The sequence below is a fragment of the Typopeltis vanoorti genome, chromosome 7 (assembly GCF_054136105.1).
Source record: "Typopeltis vanoorti isolate ZY-2024b chromosome 7, IOZ_Tvanoo_1.0, whole genome shotgun sequence".
NCBI classification, from domain to species: Eukaryota; Metazoa; Arthropoda; class Arachnida; order Uropygi; family Thelyphonidae; genus Typopeltis; species Typopeltis vanoorti.
The window spans coordinates 147706933-147727889 of record NC_143555.1 but is presented as its reverse complement, the minus strand read 5'-3'; the positions used below and the strand labels follow the sequence as shown (position 1 = coordinate 147727889).

General features: G+C 34.2%; 1 protein-coding gene across 3 annotated transcripts in view; it reads right to left on the bottom strand.

Moving 5' to 3' along the window:
* The window catches only part of LOC150105176 (sodium-independent sulfate anion transporter-like), a 255432-nt gene that overhangs the window by 47991 nt on the left and 186484 nt on the right, over window positions 1-20957 (bottom strand). For all 3 annotated transcript variants that reach the window (XM_090395526.1, XM_090395528.1, XM_090395527.1), the window contains 2 exons: window positions 16682-16781; window positions 2949-3028 (listed from right to left, as the gene is read on the bottom strand). In XM_090395526.1, the coding sequence (XP_090251652.1) occupies window positions 2949-3028; window positions 16682-16781 (180 nt within the window). The remainder of the gene's footprint in view (window positions 1-2948; window positions 3029-16681; window positions 16782-20957) is intronic.

The window sequence follows — 20957 nt, the reverse complement described above, 5'->3', positions numbered from 1 at the left end:
TTCTAAGAATTCTCATACTTGTGGTCCGTAATATTTGATCAAGGGTTTATTTCTAACTCAACTCTCAAATCCATAATTGGTTTGAACACTGTCTTGTATACTACTAGTGTAGTGTTTTGGCCAATTTCTCTCTTATTCCATATAAATTTATTCAACTGGCTGCCCACAATATCAGCTTTTCTTATTCTGTTGTCTATTTCCAGATTAAGAAACTGTGACTAAATAGCTGATATATATTTAGGTATAGTTTTTAGTCAAGATGGCATTCCCTCCATTCAGAATGCAGCTGAAGTTTTTTATGTTCCTGCCTATTTTCATGATTAGTCTTTTTAATGCTGATTTTCATGCCAAACTACAGCTGCTATTCAATTTAGTTAGAGAATTCTGGAAACTTGCACTAGATGTGTTTAGGGATACAACATCATTTGCATAAAGCAAAGAGCTAAATTTGATCTCCAATTCTAATATCATGTGTAATACCACTTTCTTCATAATGTGATCCATATAGATTATAAATAAGAGCGGAAATAATGTGCATCCTTGTCTTACACCAGATTTTACATCAAACCATCAGCCAAATGGATGATTAGCAAATTATATATATAGACTATGTATTGTCCCTTATAACTGTAGTGCTTTGAGGTTTTCCCTGGGCACCTTGTCATACATTTTCCAGATATACAAAACTAAAGTATACATCCTTGTCATACTATCATGATCATCATCAAATTCCTGTACACTTATACTATAGTACAGGTAGTACAGAGTGTACACCTGTACAATCATTTCTCACCTATTTGTCATAGAGTGAAAATCTGATCCCAACAACCTCAAGAAGATCCAGCTTGATCTTCTCACAGTTTCTCTTCCACAATTTTTCTCAGACTCTTTTCAAGTGTGCTTGCGTAAATCTTACTTGGAACACTTAGTAGAGAAATTCCTCTGTAATTCTCAAATCGCTGCTTTTTTTCCTTTTTTATAGATGGGTACATTACAGCTGTGCTCTAATCATCTGGAATTCAAACTTCTGCCAAGGTACTCTGAAATTATTCAGTGTAGCCACTGCAAAACTTTTACACCTCCATATTTTAGCATTTCTAGTTAAATATCATCTATTCCACCTGTCTTTCCACATTTCAAGTTTTTGAGAGTTTTTACTACCTAAAGCATTGATATCTAATCCTACTTGCATTTCTCTTGAAAAATTTTTACTATAATTCTATCAGTGCTTGTTTTATTTAAACAGCCTTTCAAGTAATTACTCCAGACATCTAGGATATCTTTATCCTCAATTTTCATATCACTTTATCTTTTTGATTTCTTTTACAGTACTCTTTCCCCTCATTTTTAAGTTTTTCAATAGCATCCAAAACATTTTGTCCCCTTCCTGATATTTATCTTCTACATTCTTACAAAAATCTTCCCATGACTTTTGTTTAACTATTTTAAAAAATAGCTTTATTCCCTTTATGCCCATTTATTTGCTATGAACTTGTAGTATGCCTTCTTCTTTTACAGGATTGTTTCTTTACAGACAACTTCACCACATTCCTCCCAAGCTGAATCAATCTATGTTTTCTGCAGAGTTTGCCACTAAGACTTCAAGGTTTGGTTCCTGTTTTTGAATTGTTTCATTTTTTTCTTCAATAATGTTTATAAAGTTGAGTTTACAGTTTACCTGTAAAAGCTGCCCAATCTTAAAATTCTTTCTAAAACTTTTTTTGCATACTGTTTTTTCAATGCGCTATTGAGTTTTATCCTATTTAAAACTAAGTGATAGTTAATTCCAATTTCAAATCCTCTGTATACTCTTGTATCCTGTACCAACATGAAAATATCACTATCAACAGTAACACAACCAATGAGGCTTTTCTTATTTCTTCTCTGTATGTGAACTCGTGCACATCATTATGTTGGAACATTGTGTCAGTAATGACTAGTCCATGTCCTGAGCAGAAATCTAGCAAATACTTACTTTATTATTAGCTTTGCCCCTTTCTCTAATTTTCCCAAAACATTTCTATATGCCTGGCAGGATTCATTTCCTACTCTGCTGTTTAGATCTCCAACAAGTATCACTTTTTCCATTTTCTTTATATCAGCTGCTTGCTCTAGTGACTTAAAAAATTCTTCTACTTCTTCCTCAGGAGATCCTTCTGTGGGACCACTGGCACAAAAGTGTCATTGTCCATTTTTCCCATTTTTTGTAGGTTGCCCACATAACTACTTGAAACTGCCTTCCAATCAAGAAGTTTATCTTCATGTTTGGTGTTGAATGCTATCGCTACTCTATCTTTTCCTTGATAATTATTGCTTGATAACATCTATACTTTTTAATTAGTAACATCTCACATGTTTTTATCTTCTTTATTTCAGTAATACCAATTATGTCTATCTGGTATTTTTTCAGTTCTTCTGCAAGTTCAATTTCCTTTCCATTAATGTTCCTTATGGTGATGGTTTCTATTTTCAATTTTTCTGATGTTGGGTTTGTTGTTCTTCTTCTAGAAGTTGAGCTTGGGTCTGTTCCAGTAGCTGCCTTTTCAGTACTTGCCCTGGCTCTCTGACAAAAACAGCAGAGGCCTTGTTTGATCAGGTGATGCTCCAGCTGGCATGAAATCTCATCATCATATTATTTGTGGTTTAAACCATTACTCTGAGAGTACAATTTGGTTGGCTAAGTTGTAAACTGCCGGCCTATCTTCATTCCTTCAATACCCAGTGGATACCTTCTAACAGGATACAACATATGAAAGTGAGGATTGGACATTAGGTCAGACACCTGAATTAATTCTCTACATTCCTTAAAAGCAATATGGGGGTCTCCTCCCAGTCATTTGGCTTTGAACATTAAGCAACTTCATAGTTCAAGTTTTAGCCTTTAAATAAGTAACAGAATTAAAATGCATCTTATAAATTAATTTCAAATTGAAAAACATTTTACTTACCAGGGCCATTGTGTAATCTGCCCCTGTTAAGTGCTCCCCATCGAGGAGAACAGAATACCTCACATAATTATCCAGATTATCTGCAAATATATATACTTTGAAAAAATCAACAATAAGAAAAATATTTATCTCTGATGATCAACAGCAACTAAAAAATGTAAGGAATAAAAATTATTTGAATTTGCTTTACAAATACTGTAAAATGAGATTTAGATTAGTTGCATAAATTCCCTTTAAAAATTAACATTCTGTGATCTGAAACTTCATCGTATCAATATTTCTTTTTGTTAGTATTCTTTTATATGTGCATTTACTTATTGTTCCTGCGTTCAGATTTAACTAAACAGTTCTCTGTAATACTAAAACAAAGGGGAGGAACCCATTGATTTGTTTTTCAACAACTACAAGTTATATTCCTTAGGAAAACGCTAATGTATGTGAAAAAGATTGTTTCAGAGGTAGGATGGAATGAAAGATTAGGAGAAATTAGTTTGGTCAGTCTGAAAATTTACCCTGTCTCAGGATCTCATTATTACTAAAGCTGATAAAGATAATATTATTTTAAACTGAATAATTTATCTACAAACAATGAATTAAGTCTTTGACAACATTAAACAAAAAGACAAAAAGAAAATTAAGTCAGTCATTTTTAAGCCATCAGACACTATTAAAGAAACTACTTCTACTCAGATTAATTTTCCTTGTGAACATTGTTGCTTTTTTTTATCCTGATTGAAAAAAACAAATTTCCTGAAGCAGACAGGCTTGCCTGTTAATGTATTAATGTTCATACAAAGCAACCTAATTTCAGTTATGTAAATAATTGAACTATTTTGGCAGATTTTCATGTTGAAATTGAGTATATTCAATGATTTAAGTTACATTACTGTTTTGTTCAGCCATCCAATCATTTAACTGGTAGCAAATTCAGTGGGAACCTGCATTGTCTGCCCTTGTTGTTGAAGGACCGTTTCTTAGTAAACTCAATACTTTGGTTTGGCACAACATTGCTAATAGACATCTATTCATAATTAACTGTTTACCAACCAATATGAAACCTCTGTTAAGTAAGAAAATGTAATAACTTACACTAAACAATCATGGGCCAATTATTTTTTGTTTTCAAGATAAGATTATAGCTTAATTGGTGGGGGTAGACATTCTCTGGTGCAATACCTCATCATCAAATTCGTAATATACACCTCAATGGGTGTACTATGATAGTACTATCATAGTACACTCCATAAACTTTTATTAGTAACATAGGTTAGTAATAAAAGTTTACATTATTACTAACCTATTCAATTGTTCTGCCAAATTAGTCCATTATCAGTCAGGACTGCAATCTTGTCAGATCTTATATTTCAGTCTTCTAGGATGCTTCTTACTACATCAATTCATCTAAATCTTAGTCTTCCTCTGGGTCTTTTTTTTCTGCTGTCGCAATAGCAATTTCTATTATTTTCATTTTTAATATGATGATACCATTGAGGCCATATGTTCAATCTCTAATTTTTCTCAGAACTCTCATATCTATATCTCCAGTCTCTGAGCAACTGTTTTATTTCTAACAAAACTCTCCAATCCATAAGGTTATAACTGGTTTGCACACTGTCTTCTATATAGCAACTTAAGTGTTTTGACTAATTTCTCTCTTATTCCACATAAACTCATTTTGATTCTTCACCATACCAAATTTACTAATTCTATTTCTATCTTCATACAAGTATTCAGGATGCAGCTGATTTCAGTCTTCCATCACGTACCAAATCTGTAATGGAAATTTTTCAAGTTAGTTAAGGAATCTTGCAGAGTGAGTTGTACTAGATTTATTTAAAAGTGCATCATTTCTGCATAACAAGCTCAGATTATTTTGTTATCAGATTTAATGCTCCTTTGTTTCATGAATAATAGTGGGATCATGTACACCCTTGTCCTATACATGATTTAACATCAAACCATCTTCATTTACTTTCTTCCATTCAAACTGCTGACTTACAACTCAAATACAGACTATGTATTACTCGATATAATGTCCCATTTACACCACATAGTTGTAGCATTTTGAACAGCTTTCTCTTGACATATGTCTTTCCCAGATCTAAAAAACTACAGATCCTTGTTAAATTCCCATGATTGCTTGACTATTTGTCTTAATGTGAAAATCAAATCCTGGTGGCCTCTATTTGGCTTGAACTTATTCTTCTCCAAGTTTCTTTTCCACAATTTTTCATAGCTTTCTCTCAAATATGCTTAAATGAATCTTACACAGATTACTCAGTAGGAAAACTCCTCTGCAATACTCAAATGTTTTATTTTCCTTTTTTAAATGGGTAATATGAGAGCTCCACTTCAATTCAACCTTCTCACTTATGTAGTGCAACCAATGTAAAATTTTAAACCACATTTAAGCATTTCTGATCTAATAATATCTACTCTAGCTGAAGGTTTTTTTCCTATTTAGAATACTGATAATTCGTAGTGAAGAATTTATGATATAAATAATTTCAATCATAAATTTCTGTCACTTCTTGTTTCTTGTAGCAATATTTCAGAATAATTATGCCCGACATGAGGAATCCCTTCAGTTTTTATGTCACTCATTTATCTCCAATTCCTTTTACAGTACTCTTTCCTCCATTTTTTAAACTTTTTTTTTTTTTCAGCAGCTAAACATTTAGTGATTGCCTTCTATACTCTTTCCAAGGGGTGCTTAAGGATCAAAGCTGTATAACTGAGATAAGACCTCCATGTAGCCTTTAAAGGAATGTAGAGAACCAACCAGGGCTTCTGACCTAATGTCCACTCCTCACCTTCTCGTGGAGCACCCTGTTAGGTATCCACCTGGATACTGAACGAATGAGGATGGGCTGGCAATTTGGGATTTAGCCGACCAAATTGTATTCTTCTCGGCTAAAACCATAAGATAAAATGATTGTATAACATGACAGAATTTCATGCCAGCTGGGGTGTTGCCCAGTTTAACAAGGCCCCATTGTTTTTGCCAGGAAACCAGGGCGAACAGTGAAAAGTCAGCTACTGAAACACATCCTAAAATAACCCCAACCCACCATCACCTGAGTTCAAGATCGGTACTATCAACATAAGAAGCTTGAATGGCAAAGAATGGAGCTAGCTGATTAATTGGATAAGTACCAGATCGACACAATAGGGATGACTGAAACAAAAAAGGCAAAAAACTGGTGAGATGTTTCTGAGCAATAAATACAAAATGTTATATTCATGCAATGACAATCAAGGAAAAGAAGGAGTAACCATAGTATTCAACATTAAATACGAGACTAATCTTCTTGAATAGCAGACAATCTCAAGTAGAGTGATTTGAGCAAATATCACATTGGGGAACTGGACAATGAGACTTACTGGTTCTACTAAGATAGAAGTGGAGGAATATTTTGAGGCTTTAGAGAAAGCAATTGACACAATGAAAAATGAAAAACTGGTCCTTGTTGGGAATCTAAATAGCTGATTAGGAAATGATTGTCAGACATACAAAAATATTTTGGGAAAATTTGGAGAAAAGAGCAAAACTAATAATAATGGCAAATACAGGACATAGACTAGTTATTACTAACACAATGTTCCAATATAAAAATGTGCAAAAATTCACATGAAGAGAAGACACGAGGAATAAGAAAACTCTCATTGACTATGTTATTGTTGATAGTAATGTTTTCTCACTGGTACAGGATATTATAGTGTACAGAGGATTTGAAATCTGAAGTGATCACCATTTAGTCTTGAGCAGGATAAAATTGAATTTCATATTGAAAACAATAACATGTAAGAAAGTTTTAAAGCGAAAAAAAGTTGAGCAGCTCTCAGATATGAACTGTAGACTAAAATACACAAAGATTATTGAAGAAAAAATGAAAGAGTGAGAACAGGAACCAAACCTTGGAGATTCAGTGGCAAGCCTTGAAGAAAACCTGGATTGATTCAGCCAGAGAGGCATGTGGTGAGGTTGTCTGCAAGGATAGAAAAATCAGAACTCCGTGGTGGATACAGGAAGTTAAAGAGGCAGTGAAGGAAAAGAAGAAAGCATATCCAAAGTTCCTGGCAAATAAATTTAGCTTGTGCTCTTAGAGAATACAGAGACAAATGTAAGAAAGTTAAACGAAAGTCATGGGAAGACTTTGGTAATAAATATCAAATTACCAAATTTGATATTTATTACCATTCTGGAGGTTGTTGAAGAAGCTCAGAAATGGAGAAAAGAGTGCTGTAAAAGGAGTTAGAGATATTCGACCAGAAATGCTCAAACATGGAGGTATAAAATTTTACAGTGGCTGATGCATAGTTCACGAGGACTGGACAGAGAGACAAATTCCAGATGATTGGAGTAGCGCTCTCATTGTACCCATATATAAAAAGGGAAATAAAACTGAATGCGAGAATTACAGAGGTATTTCTCTACTGAGTGTTCCTGGCAAGAATATATGCAAATATACCTGAAAAACGGTTGAGAAGGATATTGGAAGGGAAGCTTGGTGAAGAACAAGCTGGATTCAAGCCAAATAAAGACTGTCAGGATCATATCTTTGCTTTACGATAAACAGTTGAGAAATCATGGAAATATAACAAAGATCTGTATTTAATTATGTTAAAGATACCAAGCAATTTTAAACCTGGTTTTACTCCATTTTTTCAAACAGACAAAACTTGACATTTTGTCTGTTTGCTTACTTAGGAAAAAATGGAGTAAAACCAGGTTTAAAATTGCTTGGTATCTTTAACATAATTATACCGAAGTTAAAAACACTTTCTAGATCTGTATTTAAGTTCTGTCGATGTGGAAGAGGCATATGACAAGGTGCCAAGAGAGAAGCTATTCAAAATGCTACAGTTATATGGTGTCAATGGGACATTATATCAAGCAATACTAAGTCTTTATTTGAGTTGTAAATCAACACTTAAAACTGAAGGAAGTACAGGAAGATAGTTTAATGTTAAATCTGGTGTCAAATAATGATGTACATTATCCCCTCTGTTATTCATTATCTATATGGATCACATTAAGAAGGAAAGTGGTATTAAACCTGACTTCAAAATTGAAGATGTTAATGTCAGTTCTTTGCTTTATAGGGATGATGTCATACTTCTAAATAAATTCACTACAAGTCGGCAAGATTCCCTGACTAAATTGAATAACTGTTGTAATAGATATGGTATGAAGGTCGGCAATAATAAGACAAAGACAATGAATATAACCGGAAGCAATGAAAATACAACTGCATTGTGAATGGAGAACCTGTGGAACAAGTAAAACATTTCATCTACTTGAGCACCATTTTTGGTGAAGATGGTAAATCAAATAAGGAAATAGACAACAGAATCAACAAAGCTGGTATGGTAGGAAGTCAACTGAATAAATTTATATGGAATAAGAGAGAAGTTTGTCAAAACACTAAATTAGCATTGATACAGTCAAAAGTGCCTTAGAAGACTGAAATATAAGGTCTGATAAGGTTGTAGTCTTGATAGATAACAGATTGATTTGGAGGAAGATTGCAGATAGGAAGTTAGTAATAATGTATATATTTCATGTAGTACAATCATATCCTGTACACCCCTTGAGGGTACAACTCAGGAATCTGATGATGATGATATTCTTTCCAAAGTCTTCCCATGACTTTTGCTTAGTTATTTTTACACTTGCTTTGCTTTCTCACATATTTCTCATACAGAGATGTATTCGCTGCTCACTTTCTAGATATGACCTTTTGACATACAGAAATTCCTTGCTTTACATGCTTAACATATGTAGTGAAAATGGTGCACTAAATGAAAATGCATTAATTGAACATACTGTATTGCACAGTTCATAGAACTTGGTCTGGCAGATCACCCAGAATAGTCAATTCATGCTGAAAGAAATAAAGGATGTATGAATTGGTTACCAACATGTGAAATCACGTACTTTATACATAAAATTTTCCAACTGATATAGAAGCAAAACATTTACCACTTTAAAAACTACAATGTTCATAAAAATAAAGTTAATTTTCTGATGTGTAATAAGCAACTTATCCCACAAGATGGATTGATTACCCTATTATCGGAATGGATTCCCTTCTTCTGACGTGCAGAAGTGTCGAAGGGTCTCGCATCTGTGGGCGTACAGTAATAAGCAACGAAAAAAATGAAAATCATCAATGAACTTTCAAAATTTTTATTAAATTTTTTTAAAATACATTTGTTTTTACCATTTTTACTGCCAATATAACTATAAAGGATAATAAAATGTTTGAAATAATTGAGAGTTTATCAAACAACTGCATAATATGTATTCATAATTATACATACAAGTATATTTAAAAGGGCTGCTTCAACGTCAAGCTGGATAACTAACCTCCACATAGCCTTTTATGGAATGTGCAGAACCAACCAGAGCTTCTGACCTAATAGTCAAAAGCCCTGCTTGATGGTGGATAGGCAGGAAATTTGGGATTTAGCCAATCTCAAATTGCATACCTATCCAATTGTACTCTTATTGGCTTAAACCATAATATAAAATGACAGTATCACATGACAATTTCATGCCAACCTAAGCATTACCTGGTTAAACAAGCTCCCCCCCCCCTATTGTTTTTGTCATGGAAAACTAGGCAAACAGTCAAAAGTCAGATATCATAAGAAATCCAAACGTAACATTAGCAGAGTTCAAGACTGGCACCATCAACATAAGAAGCATTTGAAAAAGAAATGGAATTAGTAGAAGAATTGGATGAGTACCAGATAGGCATAATAGATGTTACTGAAACAAAAGACAAAAAGAGGTAAGATCTTTTTAAGCAATAAATACAAGATATAAACAGGCAATAACTATCAGTAAAATACAGTATTCAACACTAAATATGATGATATTCTTCTTGAATGGCAGGCAATATGAAGCAGACTGATGTGGATGAATAAAAGAATGGGGGGAAACTGGACAATGCAACTTATTTGTGCCTATGGTCTCATAGGCACAAATAAGTTTTTTGAGGAAGCTTTTTGAGGAAGTAGTGGAGGAATTTTTTAAGGCATTGGAGAATAAAAGAATACAATGAAAAATAAAAAAGTTGTTGGAGATATAAACAGCAGAAGAGAATATGATTACTAGGTATATGAGAGTGGTCTGAAAAGTTCTCGGCCTAAAAATGAAATAACAAATAACTCGGGAGGTCGTGGTGGTAATTTTGCAACGTAAGATGTGGTATATCTGAGAGATAACATTCATTACTAGTATGTGCTAAAATGCAAAAAAAAAAAAATAAAGAACAAACACTGCAAACATAATTCATGATGGTACAAATTAAATTAATATTGAATCTAACATTATTTCATAGCTGAATATAGAAACTACAAGAGTTTCATGCCAAATATATACATAGAAACTAAACGTTTCGGCAGAACAGGCATAAGTAGTGCAACTCTGGGCAACTCGTAGCAAAGATAGAACAAGCTACAGACCATTTTCCTTAGTATTTTCCATAAATGTAAAGCACATCTCCTAGAGGATATGTATTATAGAAATATATATGATAAATATTGAATCCAACAATATTTCAATATTATTTCAAGAATTTCTTGCTGAAAATATAGAAACTAAAAGTTTGGCGGACGCAAGCATAGGTAGGGTCATAATGGGCAACTTGTTGCAAAGGTGGGGAAAGCTCAAGAGCACTGTCCTCAGTATTTTCCGTAAATGTAAAGCACATCTCCTAGAGGATACGTATGATAAAAATAAGCCTTTGGCTCTCTATTTCAGTAATACGTGATGGTTTATTTATTTTCAGTTACAATCTAGAAATTATTGAACAAAGAATAAAAAACAACAACAACTAAACTATACTGACATCGGACATCGCAGTCTCAGATAACATTTACTGTTAAACATAAACCTTTACAAAGCATGTGTTAAATCAAACTGACAGCAAAAAAAAGTGACGAATATCACTCGTGACATATGAATGCACAGCTACTCATGACCTCCAACCTATACAATAGATAGGTTAAAGAATATCATGTTAACAATTAGCATTTATCTGTGAGATCAGATGCGTCCTCCCAAGACTAATACATTTATTCTAGCGATGCTCCATCACTATTATCCTGTCCTTGTAGTGGTTCTCAGTAAGATCTTCAAAATACCCCTCTACAGCTGCAATCACCTCGTAATTCGAAGAAAAACGCTGACCAGCAAGGAAAAGTTTTAGTTTTGTGAAGAGACAGAAGTCAGAGAGAGCCAAATCTGGGGAATAGGGTGGATGTTCCAACAATTCATAGTGCAGATCCCTTAATTTTCCCATTGCCAAAACACCTTTGTGGGCAGGTGCATTGTCCTGATGAAGGATGATTTTTTTCTTCTGTAAGCCGGGTCTTTTCTCAGGAATTATTTCGTCTAGTCTGGTTAAAAGAAAGGAATAACATTCTCCGGTTATTGTTTTACCCTTTTCAAGATAATTAATAAACAACTTCAGCATCCCAAAACACCGATGCCATGACCTTTCCTGCTGATGGAACTGACTTTTCTTCTTTGGGCCTGAACAACCGGCTTCTGTCCACTGTTTTGACTGCAGTTTGGATTCTGGTGTGTAATGGTGAATCCAAGTCTCATCCATAGTAATAAATCGATGCACAAAATCAGTTTTATTCTTGTTAAAATGCTCCAAGCACTGTTCAGAGATGTTCATGCCAGTGCATTTTTGACCTGCTGTGAGCAAGTGTGCCACCTATCTTGTGCAAAGCTTTTTCATTTGCAATTCTTCATGCAAAATATATCCTACACATTCTCCTAAAATGCCTATAGTCTCAGCAATTTCATGCACTTTGACTCTCAGGTCATTCAATACCATATAGTGCACTTGAGCAGTGATTTTTGGTGTTGTTACACTTTTCGGACGTCCTTCATCTGGATCATCTTCAAGACTGGTATGGCCACGTTCAAACTCGGCAGCCCATTTCTTAATTGTCAAAAATGAAGGAGAATTGTGCCCATAAACTTTTATGAACTTCGAATGAATTTCATTTGGCCTTAAACCTTCTTTTACAAAGAATTTTATAACCGCACGATACTCAATTTTATCCATTTCAAGGGATACAGACTAAATGTTTGCTTCAGACAGCTGTATAAAACTACTTGATAGAATGACTTGCAATTTCGCACGGATGCTTATGACAGATGTACCAACTTAGAAAATAAAATCCTGCTGATAGTGTTGCCATCTATGGTCGAGAGCTTTTCAGACCACTCTCGTATACAAAAGTTTGGAGAAAAGAGCAAAGCTACTAATAATGGTAAGTACCCACTGGATTTCTGTTCAGGACATGGACTAGTCATTATTAACACTATGTTCCAACATAAAGCTGTGCACAAATTCACATGGAGAGAAAATGCAAGGTATAAGAGGTCTCACTGATTATGTTATTGTTGACAGTATTTTCCCACTGCTTCAGGACACAAGGATTTGAAATTGGAAGTGACTGCTATTTAGTACTGAGCAGGATAATATTGAATTTCAATGAATTTCATATTGAAAAGAAGAGTGCATAAAAAAGTCTTAAAAAGAATCAAAGATGAACAGCTTTCAGAGGTGAACTGTGAACTCAAATATACAAACATCATTCAAGAAAACACGATAGTTTGAAAACAAAAACAAAATCATGGTGATTCAGTGGCAAACCCTGAAGAAAACAATGACTGATTCAAATAGAAAGAAATGCAGTGATGTTGTATATGCAAGGACATAAAAATCCGAACTTCGTGGTGCATTCAGGAAGTTAGAGAGACAGTCAAGGAAAAGAAGAAAGCCTATTGAAAGTTTCTGGCAAGCAAGTCAGATTGTGCTATGAGAGAATACGGAAAATAATGTAAGCAAGAAAACCACTGTGTAAATCTAGATAAACAACTCGCTGTTAAGAAAAAGAAAGTAATATTAGGCATAAAATATTAGGTGATAAAATATTCTGCAGGCTGCTGAAAAAGCTTTGAAATGGAGAAGACAGCAAGGTGAGAGGTGACATGAAAACTGAAGATAAAGATATTCAAGTTTTCTGGAGTACAGGTTCCCTACATTAATGCGGTTAATTAATCCCTCAATGTTACTGCATATATCAAAATCGTGTTAATCAAATCTAATTATCAATGCAAAAAATTAAACTTCATTCATGATTGATTACTGTATTAATAATTCGTTTTATATGGTACTCTTTTAGGAAAGATAAAAAATGAATGCAAAGTAAATGTTTAATAAATACTTGTACCTACATTATTTACTGCAATTTTTTATCAAAAGAAGTTATCAAGAGTTGTTTGAACAATTTTAGCTTTTTTCTTATCAGTATAAATTCTATGATAACAAGCAAAATGACTCTCCAGACCTCGGCAAACATGCAATGAAACATAAAGAATAAACACTGAAAATATAATACATGATGGTACAAATTAAGTGGATATTGAATCCAACATTATTTCATAGCCGAATATTGCTTTGAAAAACTGCTAAATAAAACAAGCAGTGATGACAGCACAGTGGTAAAAAACACTGACCAGGCATGCAGTCAGGAATACATATCCATACTTGAAGTAGAAAAAGCCATCAAAGGCTTGAAATGTGGAAAGGCAGTAGGAGTAGATGATAATCGACCAGAAATGCTGAAGTATGGTGGTATAAGAGTCTTACAGTGGCTGCACTGCATAGTTCAGAAAGCCTGGACAGAGGGACGAATTTCTGATGATTGGAGAAGAGCTCTCATAGTACCCATATATAAAAAGGGAAATAAAACTGTATGTGAGAATTACAGAGGTATTTCCCTACTGATTGTTCCTGGCAAGATCTATGCAAGTATACTTGAGAAAAGGTTGAGAAGAATTGTGGAAGAAAAGCTTGATGAAGAACAATCTGGATTCAGGTCAAATAGAGGCTGTTAGGATCAGATCTTCACTTTACGACAAATAGTCGAAAAAGCATGGGAATATAACAAAGATCTGTATTTAAGTTTTGTGCATTTGGAAAAGGCAAGGTGCCAAGAGAGAAGCTATTCAATACGCTACAGTTATATGGTGTCAATGGGGCATTATATCAAGCAATACTTAATCTTTATTTGAGTTGTAAGTCAGCAGTTAGAATTGAAGGAAGTACAGGAAGATGGTTTAATGTTAAATCTGGTGTGAGACAAGGAGGTACCTTATCCCCTCTGTTATTCATTATCTATATGGATCACATTATGAAGGAAAGTGGTATTAAACACGATATCAAATTTGGAAATGTTAAATGTCAGCTCTTTGCTTTATGCGGATGATGTTATACTTCTAAATAAATCCGCTTACAAGTTTGCAAGATTCTCTGACTAAATAAGCTGTTGTAATAGATATGGTATGAAGGTCAGCAATAAAAAGACAAAGACAATGAAAATAGGCAGAATCATTGAAAATGTCAACTGTGTTGTGAATGGAGAACCTGTGGAACAAGTAAAACATTTCAGCTATTTAGGCACGATTTTTACTGAAGATGGTAAATTAAATATAGAAATAGACAACAGAATCAGCAAAGCTGGTATGGTGGGAAGTCAATTGAATAAATTCATATGGAATAAGAGAGAAATTAGTCGGAACACTAAATTAGCTGTATACAAGACAGTGTTCAAACCAGCTTTAACTTATGGATCTGAGAGCTGGGTCAGAAGTAAAACACTTGACCAAAGACTAGAGACCACAGATATGAGAGTCCTGAGAAAGATTATAGGCATGAACAGATGGCATCAATGGCAGTATCATATTAAAAACGAGGATATTAGGAAAGAACTTGACATTGTCAGTATCCAGGAATGCGTTAGCAGAGCTAATCCCAGGTGGTATGGTCACTTAAACAGAATGGGCAAGGAAAGATTAGCAAAACAAGTGTTCTCTGCCAGGTTGGCAGCAAAACGACCCAGAGGAAGACCAAGATATAGGTGGATTGATATGGTACAAAGTGCTTTAGACGATAGAAATATAAGATCTGATAAGTTGGAGTCTTGACAAGTAACAGACTGATTTGGAGGAAAATTGTAGATAGGAAATTAATAATGATGTAATTTTTTTCATGTGGTACTATCATATCCTCTACACCCCTTGAGGGTATATGGCAGGAATTTGATGATGATGATGATGATGATGATATAGAAACTACAAGAGTTTCATGCTGAACATATAGAAACTAAAAGTTTTGGCAGATGCAATCATAAGCAATCTTATGGGCAACTCATAGTAAAGGTGGAATAAGCTCCAGATCACTTTCTTTCCTTAGTATTTTCCATAATGTAAAGCACATCTCCTAGAGGACAAGTATGATAAATAATCCTTTGGCTCTCTATTTCAGTAATACATGATGGTTTATTTATTTTCAGTTACAATCTAGAAATTATTGAACAAAGAATAATAATAAAAAAACAACAACTAAACCATACTATACTGACATCGGAGGTCGCGGTATGTCTCTCAGATAAATTTACTGTCAAATATAACAAACCTTTACATAACACGTGTTAAACCAAACTGACAACAAAAAACAGTGCAGAATATCACTCATAACACATGAATGCACATCTACTCATGACTTCCAAGTGATACACTGAATTGTTTAAGAATATTTATATCAAACATTTTGCATGTATCTGATCAGATCAGCTGCGAGCTCCGCAGGGCTAAAGGTGCGTTAATCAAAACTCTTGTCATGTACATCAAGGGATTGCCGCAATTTATTTCGCCGTGTTAAGCAAAACTGCATCAAGCAAGGGATGCTTGTAATTACTTTGAAAGATTGCTAAATGAAACAAACAGTGATAGCAAGATGGATCATATTAAGAAGAAAAATGTTATTAAACCTTATACCAAAATTGGAGATGTTAATCTCAGCTCTTTAATTTATTCAGATGTTATACTCCTAAATATATCCTGTAGAAGTATGTAGAATTCCCTAATTGTATTGCATATCAGCAATAAAAAGACAGATTATGAAAGAACATTGAAGACATCAACTGTAACCTAAATTGTGAACCTACAGAACAAATAAAAGATTTCACTATTTGGGCACAATTTTTAGTGAAGATGATAAAATAAATATGGAAACAGACAATAGAATTAGCAAAGCTGATATGGTAGGAAGTTAAATGAATACATTTATATGAAATAAGAGAGACTTAGTCAAAGCACTAAACGAGCTGTTTTTTTAATATTTTTTTTAATAAAATAAGCTTATCTTTTTTTAATCCCTGTTAGTCATAATCTTCTTCTTCCACAGGCCACCTAACCTTATAGTGAGAGTCAATTATGTAAACATAAGACTGACCTTGAATATGTCTGGTAGCAGTTGCTAATCAGATATAAATATCAATTTTGAAATTTGTGGAATTTATGCTGTTGTTATCCTAGATGGAGTTAAGTCTCCTGGTGGAAAGCTGATAATAGTAACAATGATAATTATAATATCGATCTTTATATATTCACATTAGAGAGTGTCTTTTAAACTCTGAAAATGAAGGCAACTATATTCATCTTTATTTCAAGCATCTGCAATTTGATATGGTATATTTTACTTTCATAAAAATAGAATTTATTCCTGTTTTTTTTATTTAAAAAAAATATATTTTCATTAAATAAGAAATACGGGATTGTTTTGTTGAATCATCACCAAACTTCAAGATTTGACCTCTGCAATAATTACGACATCATGATGAGTATTACTTACCTGGTAAAAATTTATTAATTTTCTCACTTAGGTATTCAGCAGATGGGAAAAAAACAGTTCTGTCAGGTTTAACAAAGAGGTAGGAAATATCATTCAGAGTCTGTAAAACAATTAAATGTTACAAGTTATTAAGAAGAGTAATTAAAGCAAGTACTGGAAATGTTAAATATAACTAACTCTACTACAAACACTGCTATAACAAACTACTGAAAGTCAAGGGCAAAGCACCATATGTTATGCTAAAAGAAATTTGCTATAGCAATCTAGCCACTATAAGAAACTATTCCAGTGGTCATAACTGTGAGAGTCAACTGTAAATATAATAATTTGTATTAGTAATAGAGGTGAACCCTGCAATTAGTGCTGGTATCACAGACAATTAGTTTTCTTCCTCTACAGATTGTCCAAAAAATTCAAATACAGTTATCCCTCAATTATTCAAAAAACAGGGACAGCAATTTGCTATTTGATAACTGAAGAGACAATTACATGGTGTTGTACCAGAAGTCAGTTGATATCTTAACCCATTCAAGGTAGGTTAACTGAGTGTTTGTTTTTGTTTGATGGTTGATAATTGAGGGATCGCTGCCATATGAAGTAAATGGACTAGTTTCTTGTCTGCAAGACAGACAAAGGGGCCAGTAAATATCTGCAATTACAATAACAGACACAATTAATTTGTTCACCTGGTTAGATTATCTGCTCTCCAACCAACAGGATGTGGGTCAGAATTCCACCACAGGCAAGGATGGTTTGTGAATGATCAGAATTTTAATCTGATGAAGCTCATAAGCCAGTGTGAGACCACTGCTCTGTTTTTGGAAGCACAAATATGCTTGGAAAAAAAAAAAATCCTATGTTTGGTCTCTATACCAGGGTTTCCAGATTATCTAACCCATAGTCCAGCTTAGTACTAATACTATTTTACTATAGGCTGACAGCCTTTCATGGGTTGGGTTCACATAAAAAGTTAGGTTTTTATGAGGCTAAGATATCTGATTGTGATAGCCCAATGAGCATGGAAACTATCCGCCACAATAAATTTTTAGATGATTTTGTTTAAAATTTATACTAATTGCAGTCACACTAACCATTATTTCTGATTAGATATGAATTTAATAGACCACAAGATATCAAGCAGAAGTATCACTTTACAGCATGAATGATTTGTGTAATAAATCACACGTTGGTTAGAAAGAAATCATCATCATCAAATTCCTGCCATGTACCCACAAGGCGTGTACAGGATATGATAGTACTACATGAAAAATTTACATCATTACTAACTTTCTATCTACAATTTTCATCCAAATCAGTTTGTTACTTGTCAAGACTCCAACATTACCAGATCTTATATTTCTATCATCTAAGGAACTTTGTACCGTATCAATCCACCAATATCTTGGTCTTCCTCTGGGTCGTTTTCCTGTTAACTTGACAGAGAACACTTGTTTTGCTAATCTTACCTCACCCATTCTATTTAAGTGACCATACCACCTGAGATTAGCTTTGCTAACGCATTCCTGGATGCTGACAATGTCAAGTTCATTCCTAATATTCTCGTTTTTAATATGATATTGCCATTGATGCCATCTGTTCATGCCTCTAATCTTTCTCAGGATTCTCATATCTGCGGTCTCTAGTCTTTGGTCATTTTACTTCTGACCCAGCTCTCAGATCCATAAGTTAAAACTGGTTTGAACACTGTCTTATATACAGCTAATTTAGTGATCCGACTAATTTCTCTCTTATTCCATATGAATTTATTCAATTGACTTCCTACCATACCAGCTTTGTTGATTCTGTTCTCTATTTCCATATTTAATTTACCATCTTCACTAAAAATCGTGCCTAAGTAGCTGAAATGTTTTACTTGTTCTATAGGTTCTCCATTCACAACACAGTTGACATTTTCACTGATTCTGCCTAATTTCATTGTCTTTGTCTTTTTATTGCTGACCTTAATACCATATCTATTACAATAGTTATTCAATTTAGTCAGAGAATCTTGCAGACTTGTAGCCCATTTATTTAGAAGTATAACATCATCCACATAAAGCAAAGAGCTGACATTAACATCTCCAATTTTGATATCATGTTTAATACCACTTAACTTCATAATGTGATCCATATAGATAATGAATAACAGAGGGGATAATGTACATCCTTGTCTCACTCCAGATTTAACATTAAACCATCTTCCTCTACTTCCTTCAATTCTAACTGCTGACTTACAACTCAAATAAAGACTAAGTATTGCTTAATATAATGCCCCACTGACACCATATAACTATAGCATATTGAATAGCTTCTCTCTTGGCACCTTGTCATATGCCTTTTCCTGATTGACAAAACTTAAATACAGATCTTTGTTATATTCCCATGCTTTCTCGACTATTTGTCGTAAAGTGAAGATCTGATCCTGACAGCCTCTATTTGCCCTGAATCCAGATTGTTCTTCATCAAGCTTTTCTTCCACAATTCTTCTCAACTGTTTCTCAAGTATACTTCCATATATCTTAACAGGAACACTCAGTAGGGATATACCTCTGTAATTCTCAGATTCAGCTTTATTTCCCTTTTTTATATATGGGTACTATGAGAGCTCTACTCCAATCATCAGAAATTCGTCCCTCTGTCCAGGCTTTCTGAACTATGCAGTGCAGCCACTGTAAGACTCTTATACCACCATACTTCAGCATTTCTGGTCGAATATCATCTACTCCTGCTGTCTTTCCACATTTCAAGCCTTTGATGGCTTTTTCCACTTCAAGTATGGATATGTATTCCTGACTGCATGCCTGATGGTCAGTGTTTTTTATCACTGTGCTGTCATCACTGCTTGTTTCATTTTGCAGTTATTCAAAGTAGTTACTCCATACTTCAAGGATATCTTTTTCTCCCGTTTTCATGTCACTCCTTTTACAGCAATCTTTCTTCCATTCCTAAGTTTCTTCAACAACCTCCAGAATATTTTGCCACCTTCTTGATATTTATTTTCTATGTTCTTGCCAAAGTCCTCCAATGACTTTTGTTTAGCTAGTTTTACACACTGTTTAGCTTTCTTACATTTGTCTCTGTATGCTCACTTATTTGCCAGGAACTTTTGATATGCTTTCTTCTTTTCCTTCACTGCCTCTTTAACTTCCTGTGTCCACCATGGAGTTCGAATTTTTCTATCCTTACAGACAACTTCACCACATGCCTCTCTAGCTGAATCAATCAGGGTTTTCTTCAAGGCTTGCCACTGAATCTCCAAGGTTTGGTTCCTGTTCTCAAACTCTTTCATTTTTCCTTCAATAATCTTTGTATATTTTAGTCTACAGTTCACATCTGAGAGCTGCTCAACTTTTATTTGCTTTAACACTTTCTTACATGTCATTGTTTTCAATATGAAATTCAATTTTATCCTGCTCAAGACTAAATAGTGATCAATTCCAATTTCAAATCCTCTGTACACTCTGGTGTCCTGCACTAAGGAGAAAACATCACTATCAACAATAACATAGTTAATGAGACTTTTCTTATTCCTTGCCTCTTCTCTCCATCTGAATTTGTGCACATTTTTATGTTGGAACATGGTGTTAGTAATAGCCAGTCCAAGTCCTGAGCAGAAATCCAACAGGTATTTGCCATTATTATTAGCTTTGCTCTTTTCCCCAAATTTTCCCAAAACATTTTTGTATATCTGACAATCACTTCCTACTCTGCTATTTAGATCCCCAACAAGGACCAACTTTTCCTTTTTCATTGTGTCACTAGCTTTCTCTAGAGCATCAAGAAATTCCTCTGCTTCTACCTTAGTAGATCCTTCTGTGGGACCATAGGCAAATAACTCTCATTGTCCAATTCCCCATTCTGATATTTGCCCAAATCACTCTACTTGACACTGCCTGCCATTCAAGAAGATGAGCCTCGTATTTTGTGTTGAATACTACGGCTACTCCTTCTTTTCCTTAATTGTCATTGCCTGAATATAATATTTTGCATTTATTGTTCAGAAAGATTTCAACAGTTTTTGTCTTTTTTGTTTCAGTCACCCCTATTATGTCAATAAGGTACTTATCTAATTACTCAACTAGCTCCATTTCTTTGCCATTTGGGCTTCTTATGTCGATAGTACCGATCTTTAACTCTGGGGATGTTGAATTGGGGTGTGTTTTTAGATTTGTTCCAGTAGCTGACTTTTTGCTGTTTGCCCTGGTTCCTTGGCAAAAACAACGGGGGCCTTGTTTAACCGTGCGGCGACGCCCCAGCCGGCATGAAATTTTGTCAT